Source organism: Brachyistius frenatus, unplaced genomic scaffold, assembly GCF_029030835.1.
Source record: "Brachyistius frenatus isolate BFR_SWC_R1_liver_20210118 unplaced genomic scaffold, ASM2903083v1 Contig_30, whole genome shotgun sequence".
Lineage (NCBI taxonomy): Eukaryota > Metazoa > Chordata > Actinopteri > Embiotocidae > Brachyistius > Brachyistius frenatus.
This window is the reverse complement of record NW_027210629.1, coordinates 1,613,528-1,632,425: the sequence shown is the minus strand read 5'-3', so window position 1 is coordinate 1,632,425 and position 18,898 is coordinate 1,613,528. Positions and strand designations below refer to the sequence as shown.

Sequence of the window (18,898 nt, the reverse complement as noted above, 5' to 3'; positions counted from 1 at the left end):
CGGACATATTCCACCCCACTGAGCATGTGGAACATGACAAAACTAAAAAACTGTGTTTCCAAAAGCTCCCCAACACTGTGATGAGCACTGTGGACTGACATCAGTGGAGCAAAATGGTACGTTTTGGAAAAAAAAACCCGTCCTTTCTAGTGAGAGGTAAACTCAAAATTAACTTAATTGCATTGGAATTGGGGTTAAAAAAAAAAAAAAAGAAAAAAAGTAAAACGGTCTAATACTTTGTGATAAAATACAAATATAATTTGATTTATAGATAAAATAGAATATCTTTAAAATCTCCCTCTTGGTTTCTAGATTGTATCTACATGCCAGCAATTCTTTGAAGCTGTACTTTGATTTAATATGCTGATGGCCACATTCTCATAAACCAAAGTTACCAAAGTTATAATTCAGCCTGAAGGGAAGATGCATGTCTGCACCAAACATTATTGGAATAAATCCAGAAATGTAATTCCACAGCGAAATGTCATGTTCATGCAAGAAAAATGAAAAGTCAAGGAATTACCAAAGTCAGCAGTTTCACTGCCAGGGAACCATTAATGTGTGTAACAGCTTTAACTGCAGTGCATCCAGTAGTTTTTGATATACTAGTGCTCAAGTATAATATCTGTGGAAATGACACTTGACTGCTCCATTAAGAGCCACATAACTACCACAGTGCTCTCCACCAGACTGAATAATCAATGTACTGCATTGATTAGTGTTTTACTAAGTAGAACTGATTGAGGTTTAATAACTACAGAGAATACAGCTGTTGTAGAAGCACATTTTAGTTCACCTCAGTGCCTCATCGTATATGAATCATTCCTATCATATGATGGAAAGCCATAGCAACAGCTCTATTCAAGAGACATCAAAATAACAGAAATGAAAACATTAAGTGTTCTGTCTCCTGGGTTTGACAAAGAAATACAAATGACAAGTGATCTTGGCTTCAGTTTTTTTTACCACAATGAACTGAACTTCTGGTAGAAACTTTGAGTCATCAATGTTTAAAAAGCCTGATTTATACATAGTTTTTTTTTTTTTCTGTGACAATATACTGAATAAAAATATATCTCATATGACAGAGAAAGGTGTAAGTTAACTGCTGCCTAACCACACCCAAACAGCTGCAGCTCTATCGGGGGAGCATCTCTAGACGATTCTGGGTTGGGTTTTAATCACATGGGGAAAAAATACATTTCCAACCTCAGTTTTCCTTCTTTAAAAATGATTTCAAAAAATGCAAAGTCACAAAATGTGTAATCTGGTACCGTTTAAAGATTCATTACTCTACATTCAGATTGGACATCACTAGGCCCACATTTGTTTGGATCGCATTACCCCATCACAGCCAGCAGTGAAGTCTGTGACTGCTCCCAGGTGGGACTCAAGAGAGTGTTTGCATGTTTGATCTGCATCCAGTGAAACCTCCCCTCCCCCACAGCTTTTAATTACGTGTTAGTCACTGAACCCAGCAAAGAAGAGGAAAAAAAAAATCATCAGCCATCCACATGGCAGCAACATGAAAGGCAACTGAAGCAAATTCGGCAAAATGTAGTTCAGTTGTCATTTAAAAATAGACTAACAGCAGTTGAGTCATCGAGCCGCACTCAGGAAATAATGCCTTCCTTGAAGAAAATCAGCTGTCGTGGCTGCCACGAATCGTATAACACCCAAAGGAGGAAAGATTTGCTTGGTCTCTTTTTTCATGTAAAGATAGTTACATTTTAAATGAATACAGGGAAGGAAAACAAAACCTGAGCAGGAAAAGATGGGGGACAAGATGAGGAGGAAAAAAACAAAAGTGCCATGTTTGAACCGGATAGAGACATGCTAAAGGTGAACGATATAATAACATCTAATTTCTGACGAGCAGTGATCGTAACAATGCCTCCATCTAGCCGTCTCCAAATGGAGCAATAGGCCTTTTTCACTAAAAGAACTCCTCCAACCCACACATGAAGGCTGTACCCACGGTCTTGGGTTTAGCGTCCGTCACTGTCCTCCACCGGCTCCAGGGACAAAGCCACTGGTGACTGTAACATCTCAGCTATCAGCAAGCTCTGTACATCCGCGGGAAAACACATCGGTTTTGCGCGTGGAGAGAAGACAAGTCAACCGCGTCATGTTTCCCGCAGGTTTGTGTTCTCTCTGTTCAACAGGTGTTTGATCAATTTCTCCCCCGGCCTCCCTTACTGAAGGTTTTTGTTGCACTAATTATTTAACAAGCTGTCGAGACAGCAGAGAGAGAGAGAGAGAGAGAGAGAGGCAGGAATCAACACTGTGAACAGGGTTTGAGGAGGCAGCCACAGACTTATAACTAAAGGCCAAAGTTATTTCGTCTCCATGACGACGTACACGTGAAGTCTGCGTTCTCTTCTTTGACCTCCATCCCTCTGATCCCTCCGACTAAAACAACAGTAGGGAAAAAAAAAAAAAAAATCTAAGCAGAACCGACCGACACCTCCAGGTTATGAGTCATTGAGTTCTCTTTGTAGAAAAAGCCACATATTTTGTCCCTGATGAACAGAAGTCCTTAAATTGTATTTTTTTTTGTCGATCAAACTCCTGCCCAGAGGGAGATATTTTGAGAACCAGCCGGTCGGGACGTTAATGGTCCCGGGAGGATGACCACCTTCCCTTTTTTTAGCGCGGTAGCTCAGAAACCTGATCGATTTCAGTTCATGTTGGAAAGATGCGGGTGAAAGGAAAAAAAAACCAAGCGATTTTTCTGTGCGTACGCGGTGCAGATCCCCGCCGAGATTTCGGTTTTCACAGCGGTTGAACGATTTTGAGGATTTTTATGTCACGAGAAGACGCGCGATCATGCTGCGAAGGAGATAACGCTCTCTACTTCAATGTCCCCAGCACAGCTTTATACACCAAAAGCCAATTTTTTTTTTTTACATCCTTGTGTGGAAAAACACAAACAAATGACCCCACAAACACAGAGATAACTGTAAAAGTTAGTACGCGTTTTATTTACCATAAATACAGTTTGCACTGTCAAGGTAGAATCAACATGACTGTCCCCAGTTTCAAAGCTGAAATACTACAATAGATCACATGCCAACATCTGCACATCCAGCTCTTCCAACCGTCTCACGGATGTGGCTGTAAACAGGGTTTTTTTTCTTCTTTTTTTTTTCTCGTCTTGACCACTTGCACAATAGAAGTCACATATTTATAGACATTTACATATGTATCTACACTCGATACTTCTACAAAGCATAGAAAAAATAAATTCCATTACATTTATTGTTACATTATTTATTATTACATTACGTATTTTTTTTCATAGAGCAAAGGTTGACCGCGTGTGGCATTATGGCTGCATCTCAAAAGACCCGTCGTCGCGTCTCTGGGCGATCCAAACAGATTTCCCTCTTAAAAAGCGCAAAGCCGAGGTCCCCTCCCCTTTTTTTTTGGCGAACCGAAGAGCGTCGACTGCAGCGCAAGTAGGAGACGCAGGCTTCGTCTGCGGGAAGCGGCGGACCCGTCACCGTCCCTCTCGCATCCTTTTTTTAAAAGTCGAGTGAGCATTCGTGGGTCCCGCCTGATTGAATTCTTCCCTCGTCCCGGAGAATATCGATCGGACGTGAACGGGTAAAGCCAGAAACGACTTCGACCGACCAGTCAGCCTACCGAGTGCATTCCTCTTCCTCCTCTTCCTCGCGAGCATGTAGAGTAGATATTTCCTCCGCATCCTCAAAGGAGCACGAACATTCAGAGCCCGCGTGGATAGAAAGAGCCGCGCCAAACCCAATATAAGTGCGCTGTATGTGTAGAAAGCCAAAACGAGGCTACGTGAGGCACATTTCTGAGTCCGGCGAAGGACAGAATGGCAGCCTGTGCTAGAAATAAATGGTATATCGGAAGAAGCATTGTGTGTGTGTGTGTGTGTGTGTGTGTGTGTGTGTGTGTGTGTGTGTGTGTGTGTGTGTGTGTGTGTGTGTGCGTGTGTGTGTGTGTGTGTGTGTGTGTGGGAGGGGGTAATTCAATTTCAATTGATCTGCGCCTACAGCGGTGCAGCGACTGCAGTTTTTCCTTTCGGTGTATTTTGGACCACTCGCATTGACTTCAGATTCAGGGGCCTCGAATACGTGAAACACAAAAATATTGAGAATATTCGATATTGGACGATGAATAATTAAAAAGCACATTTTAATCACACCATTTGTGTCTTGAGGCTCATTTCAGCAGCTGCGACGTCTGAGAAAAGTACGACAATATAAAAGACGATTGTGGCGATACAAAATCCTGTGCAAAACCGTGATGGCATAAGAAAACGAAACTAAACTAAGAAAATATTAGAGGAAAATGATCGGCAGAGGTGTAGAAAAGCCTATTGCCTCGGGTAAAGCAGTAACATCAAATAATAAGAGCTTCGTATTGAGTAAAGTGATGGTTTTCTCCACCAAAACCGATCTAACTCTGGGGGTGTGGTCTGGGTTCAGAGAGGAGATTTCAGCCTCTGACAGTTTGCTTTTAATAATAGATGGTTCAAATGATTTATTTATCCACCTCTTCTCTCCTTCCCTCCGTCCGACTGGTCTGCCTTTTAGGTCCGAAAAGGAGGGTGACTTGGCGGGAAGAAACACAAGGGGCGGATAGCAGCTCTATTTTAGATGGTGGAATCAAAACCGCAGAGGCGATCCAGTGTTCATAACCAGTCAAGAGGCGGGGCTTCACGCGGGGAAACTCCCGCAGGTGCCAACGCTGCAGATGCGACGACTGGATTTCTGACCCGCTGTGAAGTCGTCCCCTCCTCTCTCGGGGAGCAGGTGTTTGTAGAGACAGTGGCCTTATAATGAAAGGGTGTGGCTTCAGCAAGGGGGGGGGGCTGGATGGATGTCGCGAAGCTGGAAATGTTGCTTGCTGGGACTCGGGAGAGCTGATATAAAGGGCAAGAGGTGCAGCTTCCGAGTTTCAGCGCCGCGGGGTCACCGCGTTGGGATCGTATTTGAAATTTTAAAACCCGCTGCGCACCCCCAAGTCGAGGGCAAGAAGGCCCGAAGGCGACTTGAATGCGCTGCAAGTGGTTCTTAATGCCTGTGAGCACCTGTGCAGACCGTCCAGTCAGCGTTGCCTCAGTGGCGGGGAGTCCGGGAGTAGATGGCAGGATCACAAACCTTCGTCAAGTCTTGGCGGTGATCAACACTTTAGAGGGGGGGAGGGGGGAGGGGAAGGGGGTGTGTGACCGGCACGTTGGATACATGTTTGTGTTTCCTGACACACGGCGGTCCATTCTGCACACGTTCATTGTTCTTTGTTTTTGCCCTGCTTCCTTTCTGTACTGAAAATAACGTGTCAATTCCCAGCGCAGTTCAAAGGGTTACATTTCCTCAAGTTGTGTTGCCATTGTCTTATTTCTCTTCCATTGATTTCTGCCTTGCAGGGAGTATGGAAGCGAGTGAACAGTGCAGTTCGGATCAGCTCAGGCTGCAGGAGTCGGGACGGGATCTTCCGCTAAAACCGACAGCTTACTGCCCTACGGGAAAGAAGGGATTTTCACCGTCTTCCCAATTCCCTGAAGAGGCGCAATCTATTTTTCTGTTTGCCTTAGGAAAGATGCAAACAAAAATGAGATTTTCTGTGATGATAAGGCCTGTAAGCTAAACCCATTTAAATCTTCCTTTTTAGGAGGTTTTTTTTTTCTCTTCTCCTAAAAGTTGGATTGCCGCCTCTTGCCTGAATTTCCCCTCAGCAGCCCAATTATCTTTTAAACCTCGATCACTGAACAGGGCCTGCAGTGGTGAAACTGGAAGATGCTGGAGTGAAAAGCTCAGGAGAGTGAACCTGCCAGGCTGGAATCACCTTCAGGATGGGAGAGCTCAAGGCTTTAAAGAAGATGGAAATGTCAGAAGAGCAGCAAAGCAAACAAACGCTGTATATAATGATTGGAGGAAAGGGACTTGTTTCAGTCGTCTTTAAATAAAAAAAAATATCATAATTTGATTTAACATCTTCCATATTTACCCCATAAATTACCAGATTATGTTTGCTTAAAATATACAGATATAATTCAGCTGGACAGGTGACTCCAGAACCAGTTAAAAAGACACTTTAGATGTTCCCTAAGTCTACTGTGATACCCCCTCAAACTGTGAGGAAGGTTGACCGAGAGGGCGTTTCTTATGTCCATGTGAATTGAAGGTTGTGTTGATCCTTGGCTGGGAAGGTGTTCTTGACTACAACAATAAGGCTAATGAACAGGGAAACTCCAAAAAGGCCATTATCTAAAATGTTTTGCAAAATGGAGGCATCTGGATTTTCTTCCCAAGTTTCCAGTGACTCAAATTTGACTTTCTGGCACATCATTATATTCTCACAAACCACACTGTTCTTGACTACTGCGGACTAATAAAAAAAAAAAAAAAAAAAAAAGGCAGCGAAAAAGTGTGGCGTGTATTGCTAAAACAGAAAAGTCGCTTTAGATGAAAAGTTGCCCTTGGTTCCTGAAACGAGGGCCCCTCGGACGAGTGGCCCGACGTCTTTCGAGACACACGGCAAAAGTCCAGTCGACTTCAACCTCCCATTTACTGAACCTGTTCAGAGGACAGAGCTGCGGCGCGTCCCGCTGTCAGTGCTGTCTGCTGCAGCTGCCGGTGTTGTCCCTCCACGTCTGCTGCAGCTGCTGGAGGTGCTCGAAGGCTCTCTGGGTGATGTTAAGAGCTGGGTGGACCTTTCTCAGGCTGGGCTCGCCGATCAGAGCCAGACCACACAGCCCCAAGTAGGCATGGAGAGGGTCTGGCACAGGGGGAGAGAATGAGGAGCACAATGAGGGATGAAGGGGTGACAGGACAGATTGGAGGGGGGAGGGGAGAGGAGGGGGGTGGGGGTGGGAGAGAGAATGTAAGTCAGACATGGGAACATGCATCAGAGCAGGTGCACCTGCATGTGACAGGGCCGTAGCCTTCACAATAATCAAGAGATAAGACAGAGATGGAGGTTGTCACCTCATTCCCCATTACAGAATCGATAAGACAATAATTATCTAATCTCCCATTAAAAACCTCCCCGATATAGTTTTGTTGAACTGCACCGTTAAGCGGACATAAATTATGCACGCCATTTCCCTCCCCTGGGACGAGAGTAGACGCTACAGCGGCCAGTAAATGGAGCAGCAATTGAATTATCATGAAATGACAGATGATTGGACGGAGACGTCAGAGTCGATTAAAGCCCCATTAGCTGCATCAATCAATGCGAAAACGTAAATATTTGTTTTAAAACAGCTAGTTCAGAATAATTAATCTGGACGACACTGCAGAACATCGCAACGTGGTAAAATCACAATCGCATTTCACCGAAGGTCACTAAGCAACGTACCATATTATCGCCTGCAGTACTCGCTCATAGTATCGTCTAACTATGTCATGGTTTTGATGACGATGGAACATTTTACACAACATAAACAGTCAAATCATTCTGAGGGGGTTGGGAGGGAATATTGACAAACAGGAATGGGCTCTTGCCGTTATTGATGATTATAGTGGAAGATACTGTTCCATCAGGCACTTCAATGAGAGTGAAGGAAATGGTCAGAGACGTGAAGACGGTAGGACACGTGGGAGAAGTTTGTCTTCAGGACTACATGAGGTGCCGATTGGCCGAAAAGGAGAGAACTCGATTGCATGTGCGAAGCACAAATTAAAAGTTAAATTCCCGGACCTGAATTTTAATGTTGCGAATTGAACATAGAAGTACACAGAGAGTTGAATAATCTATGAGGATCAAATATAGTTGCAGAGCAAATTAATGCAATTTCATAATGTTACATTTAGTTTCAAGTTTATCGAAATTCAGTTTCAAATTTAGTTCAATTTCAGATTATGCTCTTCAGACTCCACTTTTCAGAGAAATTATTCAAATTAAATCATTTAAATTCAAATATAAACAATTCAAAATCAGTTTCCAGAGACATATTTCTTGCTTATAGAAAACACACTAACAGTAATGACCTGACCTTCCTCCGACCTGTGGACAAACCCAGAATGTGTCAAACGTTCAAAGTACATTTACCACAGATCTGCCTCGCAAATACTCAGCATCTTCTTTTGTTTGATTATTGTTACTCTTCATATCTTCCCAGACCAGTTCACCGCTCATGTGCGCGCACACACACACACACACACACACATCCAAAGCTATCTGAGCCCACACTGGAGCAGAGTCGCCTTTACGTCCTAAAACTCTTCTTTTGTTGAGCGATATTTACGAGGCTTTGTACTCTCACTGTCTTTTTGTCATCTCATCGTTTCATCCACACCATCTTCTCTGCCTTGTTCCTGTAATGTGAGGAGCTCGATCTCCTGTGTCCTTGGGCTACCTTACGAACAATCACCTCATCAATTACACATTACAAGAACACACAAACGCGTACGCGCGCGCGCGCGCGCACACACACACACACACACACACACACACACACACACAGATCATTGAAGTTTAGGGTTACAAGAGCTTTTCCATTGATCTCAAGTAAAACTGCCAAACGCAACTCCACCCTGACCTCTGCACCTGTGGAAGGCGCGGTAGAAACTGGTCAGACCGAGAGGCTGAAAATAAAAGAAACGCGAACCGCTTAGATCGTCCGACGCTTTGTGCTCAATGGGAAGCTTCGGGGGAAAAATAAATAGCAACGTTCTGTGGCCTTTAAAGTATTATAAAGCACGTCATTTGTGTCACTTGTACTTTAGTTTACCTGTACAGGTGCAAACGAGAAATACCGCTTCGTGGATGTATTCCTCTGCCAACCAGTCAAGTTGTAGTCTGCGTCCCATGTCTGTCCAGGCATGTACTATAACATCCATAACATGTCCAATAAAGCCGATTGCCAGCGGACAATGCTTTAAATATAAATGTTGCTGCAAAGCAGGTACAAATTCTAAAATGTTGATTCGTCACACACATCTCTAACTCGCCAGCACAGAACATCCGTTCAATCCCCAGAGTTTCACGGCGGACAACAGAAAGTGTTTTTGCGGGAACATTATGGCGTCACAGTGACGTTGACCTTTGGAATATAAAATGGCATCGCTTCATTATTTTATGCTATTGAGACATTTGCGTGAAATGTTGTCATAATTAGGATCTGGATTCTTGACTTATGGCCACAAACATGTTTTGTGAAGTCACAGTGACCTTTGACCTTAGACGACTACAGTCTAATCGGTTCGTCTTTGAGGCCAAGTGAAAACATTCCCTCAAGGAGTTCTTGAGATTTTGCCTTCATGAGAACAGGACGGATGTTCGCATGCACAGACCACCCAAACACATCGTGCCTCCAGCTACAGCTGCCGCTGGCGCAGAGGCGCGACAACCCCACCGAGACAAGACCCATATAAACAACTATGGCTTCACAACTGTCTTTCCAGAGGTGCGCTTTTATTTGCACTGCATCGAACGACGGCGAGCGTCCACTGCAACGTGTTCACGCAACGGCCACCTCTCAGGGTCGCATCATGTACCTGGATGGCTGTCCGGCCACTTGGCGAAGCCGCCCACCAACCGGTCCTGCGTGGACAGGATGAAGCTCCGGTTCTTGTCAAAGTTCGAATACTGGAACACGTCTAACAGCTGGGAGAGGAGAGAGTGTGACGAGGAAGAGGGTGGGAGAGGAAGAGGGTGAGAGAGAAGTACAAGGGGAAGTTCCAGGAAGAAAATCAGAGAGCTGTTCAGTATGTTCAGCTGGCTGTTTGTACGGTTTCAGATGCAAATTCAGTTCCAAAGATGCGTGTTGTGTTCAGAGAGAGAGAGATCACGCTGCTATCACTGCATTTCATAAAGGTGCGTTCCTGCAATCGGTGATCACACACTTGAGTGTTTACCACGTAAAAATGATTTGTTTGCACATTTGTCCCTCTGGCACACTTCTGACCCAGAAATCCATAGTTATCCTGCATCGTGTGTGTGTGTGTATGTGTGTGTGTGTGTGTGTGTGGGGCTTACTCATAGCTGCTAAGCTCACGGTTGTCTGGATCATGCGTGTTCATGTGTGTACCTCTAGCATAGTTCTGACCCACATGCTGAAAGGTTTTTCTATATTTTGGGTTGCAGATGTGAAACTTTAACCCAGTGGTTTAGGTAGTGAGAATAAACACTGCGTTATAATGTGTTACATGTCAATGCATGCAGGAAGGTGTGTAGGTGTGTGTGTGTGTGTGTGTGTGTGTGTGTGTGTGCGTTCCATCCATCTTTACCTCTAACGTAGCTCCCACCCAGAAGGAGTAGCATGTGTCTACAGGTTTGTTGGGACGGCCGTGGAAACCGCTCTGCTGCCTCATAATGCACCAGCGCCGGATCCTGTCCAGCTCCCGCTGACTCAGCGCCTCCTCCAGTCGACCCATCAGACACAGAGAGGCTATGGCGCAGTACGTCCAGCCGCCTGGACACACACACACAACAGATACGTGTAAATCACAATTCAATTTGACAACTGCTGTCTGATTAAAACGGCTCATCCCAACACGGTTTGATGACAAGACAACGAGATAATTACAGGGCACCGCAGTAAAAAACCGAGGGTGTGTCAGTGTGTGGGCCCATTTACTGCCAAATAATTGATAGCAAGCTGCTACTCTCACTTTCAACCTTTCTTTGGAAGTGATAACATGGAGTTACCTGGTGTTTCACACGAGTATACAGAATAATTAAAGACTTTTCAGTGGTATTAAGATGCTTTAGGCGGCCCTTTTTAACATTTGTGTGGGGTAGCAACGTATGCCATTTCCCCAGAATTTTGGGTTTAAGGTGAGACTGAATGCGAAGCCTTTTCAGCTGGAGTCATACAAACATGCGAGCGTTCATCGACTATCAGTGTGGACGCAAGCGGGGAATATTCATCACCTTCTCCAACCTTGCCGTCATTATCACCATGCTTTTAAATGACCCCTAAACATTACCGCCGTCCCGACCTGCATATCTGTGTTTGTGTGTTCCCGTGTGAGGGAGGGAGACAAAAGGAAGGTGAGGTGAAGTGTTTGGGTCAGGAGTGTAAATCTGCCAACCTGTCACACGAGCCTCTAATCAACCATGTCTGGCTTACTATCTGCCCGAAGCAGAGGAAGACGGGATAAATATGAATCGGAATGCAACACATCCGTGGGGTCTCCAAAACCATCTACTCTACCGGACGGCTTGTAGTTAAAAAAAAAAAAAAAAAAAAAAGTAAAAATGCTCAAAAACGCTGCTTTCTGGCACCATTTTGGATACTTTGATAAATACTCACACCCGACTTAACCCCCCCCCCCCCATGCAGCACAGTGAATTTACTAGAGGAATATTAATGTATACACCATGTTTCTCGTATTGCCCTGCACAATTATCAACACAACAGTGCACCAGTCTGCGCACATTTAAGGTGCACGGTGTGGGAGGTCTTGGTGCTGAGCAAACACACGCTTCGAGGGTGGATGGGTAATGGACATCCACTGTGTATCTCTACTGATGTGTAATCAGCCCTCAGACAGAGTTGGCTGGTTTGCAGAGGAGAGCTGAGCCTCAATGAAGCCATTAATCACACAACTTGTCGCGAGGAGGGAAGTTATGAAAATTCACTAGAATCTGCACCTTCAAGCAGTTTTCATTTCATAGTTTTTAATTTAGGCCTTCACAGCGGGCCACGAAGCTGATAAGGAAATTCTTCGTTCATAAGGACAAAAACTGTGACTGCAGATATGTTACCGAGCAGTGCTTTGAAGTGTGTGTGTGTGTGTGTGTGTGTGTGTGTGTGTGTGTGTGTGTGTGTGTGTGTGTGTGTGTGTGTGTGTGTGTGTGTGTGTGTGTGGGTGTGTGAGAGGTGTGTGTGCGTGTGTGAGAAGATGTGTGTGTGTGTGTGTGTGTGTGTGTGTGTGTGTGTGTGTGTGTGTGTGTGTGTGTGTGTGTGTGTGTGTGTGTGTGTGTGTGAGAAGATGTGTGTGTGTGTGTGTGTGTGTGTGTGTGTGTGTGTGTGTGTGTGTGTGTGTGTGTGTGTGTGTGTGTGTGTGTGTGTGTGTGTGTGTGTGTGTGTGTGTGTGTGTGTGTGTGTGTGTGTGTGTGTGTGTGTGTGTGTGTGTGTGTGTGTGTGTGTGTGTGTGTGTGTGTGTGTGTGTGTGTGTGTGTGTGTGTGTGTGTGTGTGTGTGTGTGTGTGTGTGTGTGTGTGTGTGTGTGTGTGTGTGTGTGTGTGTGTGTGTGTGTGTGTGTGTGTGTGTGTGTGTGCGTGCGTGCGTGAGAATGCGTGTAGGATGGAGGCTTTCATGCCTGAGTAACAAGGTTAAATTTGACAGGGGGAGGGATTAATCAGCACAACCGTAGAGATGGATTTTAATAGCTAATCCTTTAAAGTAGTTACTCCCATCGGGCACTTTTCAAACCCGACCGCGACTCTGCCAAAGCACCTCCGCATCTTTTGATCTCACATGAACTCAAAAATCACATCAGTATTCATGCATTTGAGCTGAAAAGTGTGTAAAAAATCTGTACGTTTTCTAGTGCACCTCAACACATCTCCACCTCTAACACACTCTAACACACACTTCTGATATCTTTGACTGAGTATAAACCATTAGAAGATGATCAAACTCACCATGTGACTCTCGCCCGGCTCCCTGGCCAAACCCATTGTCATATGACTGCGGGGGAGAGAGAGAGAGAGAGAGAGAGAGAGGAAAAAACAACAACATTCAATTAGAAGCAAAATATTTCATTACACTCATGAAAAAAGATTAGAGGCTGAAACACGTAAATGTATTCATTTCGCTCACTAAACCCCATTAAAACAGAAAAACATTATTTCCACTTAAATCTGTAACACCAACATTTTCAGGAAAAGAAACAAACAAAGCTTGGAAAAAAACATTTAAGATTAAGAGATTTTTTTTTTTTTTTGTGAACTGCTATTAAAAAAAACAGAGGGTTACAAGGTACAATGAGATCCCACTTTTAATCCAGTTGTGCTTTTTGTTTATCGGTGGTTGTGTCCTCCCCCACTTCCTTGTAATAGCTTTTTCGCATGCTACAAACGGTACTTTTTTTCTTTACCAAATATCTGTCACTTGCTTTTACACTTTCTGCTGTGAAATTACAAATATAAAAGACTTTGCAACTCAAAGAGAAACCCAGTTAAAAAAACAACAACACTGCACCTTGTAGGGGAAACTTTAAACAACTGAATGTGGAGGTGTAAGGTGATTTAAAGTACACCAGGTGATCACCATCTTGTATTTAATTCAAAATGTTAGTGTTAAATGTGGTCTTGCTCCCAGAAGGGTTTCACTTACAGTATTATTTCAGATTTTTCTGGAGCGCAGCAGCTAAAAATAACCGACAATTAAAAAAAAGAAAAATTAAAAACAGGCTTTGTGACCTCGTTTGGAAATTACAAATGAGGACCTGGAGTAGGTTTCGCTAACCGGGATCTAGTTGCACTTTTAAGGTTTTAGAGAAACCTCACTGACCCTGAAACGGTGACATGTTTTGAAGCAATTTTATGGAAAACAGCTTTCTAAGTATAAGTGGCAGTTCATACAAAAAAAAAAATACAAACAACAGATGGCAGTGAGTTGGGAAACAGTTCTCTGTCTGGTCGGTTCAGACCGTAACAATAAGGTTAGTAAATGGATACCTGGCGCCATCCAAATGTAAGAGAGACTGTCAGTGTGGCTGGTGAACTTGTCTCCTGTTCCAGGCGGTCTGACACGCAAACGCTCAGCTGGAGCTCTACGTACACCGACACTCACCGACACTCACCAAACTACTAACTGCTTTGCCAAAGACTTTTTGGAATCCACCCAACAGAACTCAGCCAGCGGACAAATATACTTTGAGTCATGATTTACAGCTATCTATCAAATAATGAACAGACTTTTCTCTGTCTCGGTGTGTGTGTGTGTGTGTGTGTGTGTGTGTGTGTGTGTGTGTGTGTGTGTGTGTGTGTGTGTGTGTGTGTGTGTGTGTGTGTGTGCATACACACCCATGTAAATAATAGGGAAGCTATGTAATAAAACACTCTTTTGCTAAATCTCTGACTCTGTGCTGACTTGAAAATGCAAACTCTTTTTTTTGTATTTATTAGTACTTTATTTAACATTTAATTCAGAGTCTGGTGTTTGCTCCTTCCTGATTTGTGTGACAGATAATGTTCCCCGAGTCCCTTTGTTTTTATTGAATCTTTGTTATAATATAGTAATCTATTGCCTGCGTGTGGATGGGGAGAGGTGTGTGTGTGTGTGTGTGTGTGTGTGTGTGTGTGTGTGTGTGTGTGTGTGTGTGTGTGTGTGTGTGTGTGTGTGTGTGTCTGATGGTACTGGGGTATTGTTTTTATCATGTAAAGCACTTTGTGTTACATTGTATTTGTATGAATCTAAATAAAGTCTGACTGATCGATGACAACATCTCACTCCAAGAGCTTTGAAGTGTTGCACCCCACCGAGGTTAAAGTAAAGGGTTGAGATAAACATCAGTCAGTGATCTGACAAAACTATGACTGAAGTACCACATCACGAGGTTTGAACATGTTGTTTTCCTCCTGCAGAAAACCCTCTGCTGCAGCTTTAAGACCATGATGCACTGCTGTCCACCCCCCGCCATTTATTATAAATGAAGTATTTCTAGGCAGAGTGCCACCTCCTGAAAGTGGGTGGCCTGTTCGCCTCGTTCAAGTGTTGCAGCATTGCTTGGGCTGGTGCGGAAAAAGCCACCCTGTCGGGCTGGTCTCATTGTACTAATTCATCATGGTTCACATTCTCCCCACCTCTGTCTAGATTTTTAACATCTGCTCACCAAACTTCCTCGGATGTACTCGATGGCCTTTTGGATGTCCATTCCTGACCAGTCATCCAGCATGTAACAGATACTGGCTGCACAGTAGATAAACCGTATGTCATTTTCGCTTCCCTCTGGCACTGCGTAGAAACTGAAAGAGAGAAGACACAGAGAGCCATAACAACAGAAGAGTCACACAAACAGGAAGTTAGCCGACTGTCTGTCCTGAGGATTGACAGAAACACGAGACAGACATCTCAATATTTTGCCACATTTACACATTTCAGTTTTAATGTATTTGTTTCTCTGGATCTGTGATAACTGCTTCACATAAACTTTTTAGATCTGGGAAAAAAAAAGACAAAGAGGACAGGAGGGCAAACTGGACATTTTTGACCGAGTCAAAGTGGTGACATTGACTTCAGAAAATTTCCACAATTTTCAATGGCAATTTGTTGCATTTGACATGACATTGTTAAAGGCCTGTCAACCGAAATTGCTAAACTGCTAGCTCATTCATAAATATGTCTCAAGATAGTGTTATGTACCAGGCATGATTCTGCAAACACAACGCACGTGTGTTTGCGGTGTGTGTGTGTGTGTGTGTGTGTTTGTGGACGCGGCCAAAGATCTACTAGCGTAGGATCGACTGTGAGTTAATGTCAGTCCACTTTAAGGGAGCTAGTGTTCACATGACCTCGGGTGTTTCAGAGTCAGAGTGAAACTGCCACTGTAGAGTCAGAATGCTAATGTGTGTGCGTGTGCGTACGTGTGCGTGCGTGTGTGTGTACTGACCTGCCATCCTCCAGCTGCAGTGCTCTGAGACCAGCCAGGCAGGCCTGTTTATTAACTCGACTCAGGTCATCTCCGAGTATTAGCAGCGAGCACAGCCCAGTGTAGGTCATGGCTACGTGGCCACTGTCGTACGGATGGAGCACACCTGGACCCTGAAGAAAGTATCACAGCGAGACATCATTCATACAGCTGCAGTGGAAAGGCAAAACAAGAAATGGTAATGCCACCGAGTGCTAGTCCTGCAGCTGCAGGGATGGTGCTAATAAAGCAGAAATGGCTCAGACCTCCTGCTGTGAGAGAGCATATCGGTACACTGATTTAAACAGTTTAAAATCTAAATATTTTGAGAAGGATTAATGGAGAAAAACAGCATTAACATGGGGTCACAGCAGTGAAACCGTGTCCCAAATTATATTTAAATCACTTAGCCTAATTCAAATGAAGGGGCATTTAACATCTTCCACACAAAACACAATGTTTGGTTACACCTGAAAACACTTTAGGCTAAGAAATGTAAAGAAAAGTACCTTTGTGCTGTAAGGGATTCCAATGTGTGACGAACCTCGAAACCCACAATGACTAAGGTTTGATTCTAGCAGAGAAACGGGAGAAAGGAAGGAACAGATGTAAAAAAAAAAAAAAAAAAAAGTTCAGCATTGAGTACTGTGTAAACATCGAGGGAAAATGGACCAAGCAAGCATTCCTGTTTTACTGTCTCACTCTCTGATGACCTTCAGTCAGGTGCCACAAAGATGCTCAACGTTATAAAGAAAATAAAGGGCACTGCTGCCATCTGCTGGCGATGATGGAAATACAACATATTGCAAACCACGATGGACAAAATGTCATCATGCTGCATGAAGTGTTCAACATATGTTCATTAAAAAAAAAAAAAAATTAAAAAAAAAAGAGATTAAAATTTTACATGTCACACATAATATCACCATTTCTGACTGACAGTCTTATAATAAACTGGTCATGTTGCACTACATGTCGTTACTAAATTTCCCCACTGCGGGATTAATAAACTCTAAATCTACATGGCAGGAAGGATTATTCTCAATTATTCTTGAGATTTGCCATTTAACAGCTGTACCATCATTTCACACGATGCAATATGGATGTATTTTCAACCCACTAATGCTGCAAAAACAACTGTCTGACAACCACATTTTGGTTTGAAAATGGTACCTCGAACAGCATCATGGACAGAAGTCGTGTGCCAGAGATGCAGACACACGTTACACAAAACAAATGTACAGAAACAGATTAATCGAGTCGACACACCGGCGTTCAGTTGGATACGTCCATAAACAACTGTCAGAAGTCTGAACAGTTTCATATCAAAAATGCATTTCCATACTGATGCTACGTTAGGAAATCTCAGGTGCCTCCCGAACTGCATTTTCACATCTAATGACAAGAAACCAGCGAGACACCGAACATATGGCAGCAGCAAAGCTGAGACCAATCAAGCATGGCCATCTCTCCACTATTTCGGTTTATGTCTTAAATAATTAACTAAACGGGTATCCAAACAGATGGCAGAGTGGCTTGTTAAAGAAACAAAAATTATGAAATTCAAAAGAAGAGTCATCAAATATTCAGAGAGAAACTTTCCTTGATGTTCAGAGGTGCAGCTGTAACAGGTAGGGGACACCTGGAGGACAGAATCTCTTTCAAGGTCCAAAAAGTAGGAAAATGTTTCACCAGCTTTCAAGTTTGACAGCTCTGAAGTTGACAAATGTGACGAGACTATTTTGAAATGTTTGCTTAAAGAAAAACTCATAACGGCGATAACGCTAACTTCCCCCTCCTCCACCCTGCAGTCCCCTCTCCCCCTCCCACCATGATGGTACCGAAGGATTCACAAATGCACGTCCGACAGCAATAATAGAGAAATGTACCCGAAATGCTTTGGTATGAGTTTTAACTTCCATCACGTCCCCACAAAACTCCTTAAAGTTATGCTTTTCCTGGTGTCACCATTCACACACGATCACCCTCCCGTCCCGGAAATCAGGGCGTGTCTGCACCTCCTCCACCTACTACAGAAATTAGGAGGCCCTTTCCTTGGCGAGCCTTTTCTCTCTTCTGGCTTTGTCAAAACAGTACTGAAAAAGAAAAAAAAAAAAACGATCTTGCCAGAGATAAAACAAGGATGAATTAGTTTGATAAAGCTCTGAGGGGGCTTGACAGTACTACTTTCTGACTCAGGAGAATTTTTTTATACTAAAGTTGGCAACTTTTTTTTTTTTGTGCAGAAGATAACAGAGGAAACTGGATCCATCTATAGGTACACGACCGATGCCAACTTCATGTGTTCATTTGGGCATTCAAAGAGCGTAGAAGAGAGAAGAGAGGCGCTTCATTCAACTTGCATATGATGTCGTTCGTTGCCATCTTTTGATCTGCTGCTTCCTGTTAACCTTTTTTTTATTATTAATTCATTTATTTTTGCCGATGTATAATGTATAATTGTGTAATTTTTGGGGGGAAATTAACTCTGTAAACTCAGCCTGGTGTGGAAAAAAAGGAAGACGACTTACGATCCTCTGTGGGCAGAACCTGTAGTGAATAGATCCACTCAATCATGCTGTTCCTATCAATCACCTCCAGGGCGTCCAGCACGTCCAGACCAGACAGGGCAAAGAATATAATAGTTAACCTGGAAAAGAAGGAACATTTAGGATTTCTTTCAGAAGAACCCAACATGTAAGAAGTATGAAAGCCTGGCCAGAAAAACCTGTGGCAGTGAGGAGTCACACGAGAATACTGGATGATAAAAATAAAAAAAAATAAAAAAATTGTTTGTAAAAGGTTTGCTAGCAGGCTAAAATAAACATCTTTTACTACATCTCTCTCTATCACAACTTCCCTGGCTGATGTTTAGCACGAATGCTACGCTGAGCAGCACTAGCCTCCATTCAAAACTGCTGGTGAGCCGCAGTTAGCTCGGACGCTAAGTCAAGTTCTCCAACCAAAACACATAAACCAGAGCACCGTTCTCCATTTCCGGGAACCAACCTGGTTGTTTCCAGCGATGCGTATCTCTCAGGTAACACCTGCAGCGTTCTCTGGAAGAATCGTACATGTCGATCCCTTAAAAAGTCTATTTGCTCAAATTCTTCAAACTGGCTCTCCTCCTCCGCCATCTTTGAATCCGCACCTATGAGGAACCCTTTCCGGCGTTTTCAAAATAAAAGCTCGGACAACAGAGCGACGCACACAAAGAGTGTACACAACTAGGAGATGTTATACAAACTGACTTTTTTTTTTTTTTTTTTTTTTTTTTTTTTTTTTTTTTAATATTGCTTTTGGGAAATTGCTCGATAATCCACGATAAACACAAGT

The 18,898-nt window shown here is 43.5% G+C and overlaps 1 protein-coding gene across 1 annotated transcript; it reads right to left on the bottom strand.

Annotated features, from left to right (window-relative positions):
• Positions 1–6,282: 6,282 nt before the first annotated feature.
• On the bottom strand, positions 6,283–18,699 carry pggt1b (protein geranylgeranyltransferase type I, beta subunit). The gene is made up of 9 exons (XM_069699500.1): positions 18,572–18,699; positions 18,094–18,212; positions 16,072–16,136; positions 15,545–15,696; positions 14,768–14,900; positions 12,573–12,618; positions 10,209–10,393; positions 9,477–9,585; positions 6,283–6,753 (listed from the first exon to the last, which is right to left on the bottom strand). Exons 1-9 carry the CDS (start codon positions 18,697–18,699, stop codon positions 6,587–6,589), a joined length of 1,104 nt encoding a protein of 367 aa, XP_069555601.1. The 3' UTR covers positions 6,283–6,586.
• Between the last annotated feature and the right edge of the window lie 199 nt (positions 18,700–18,898).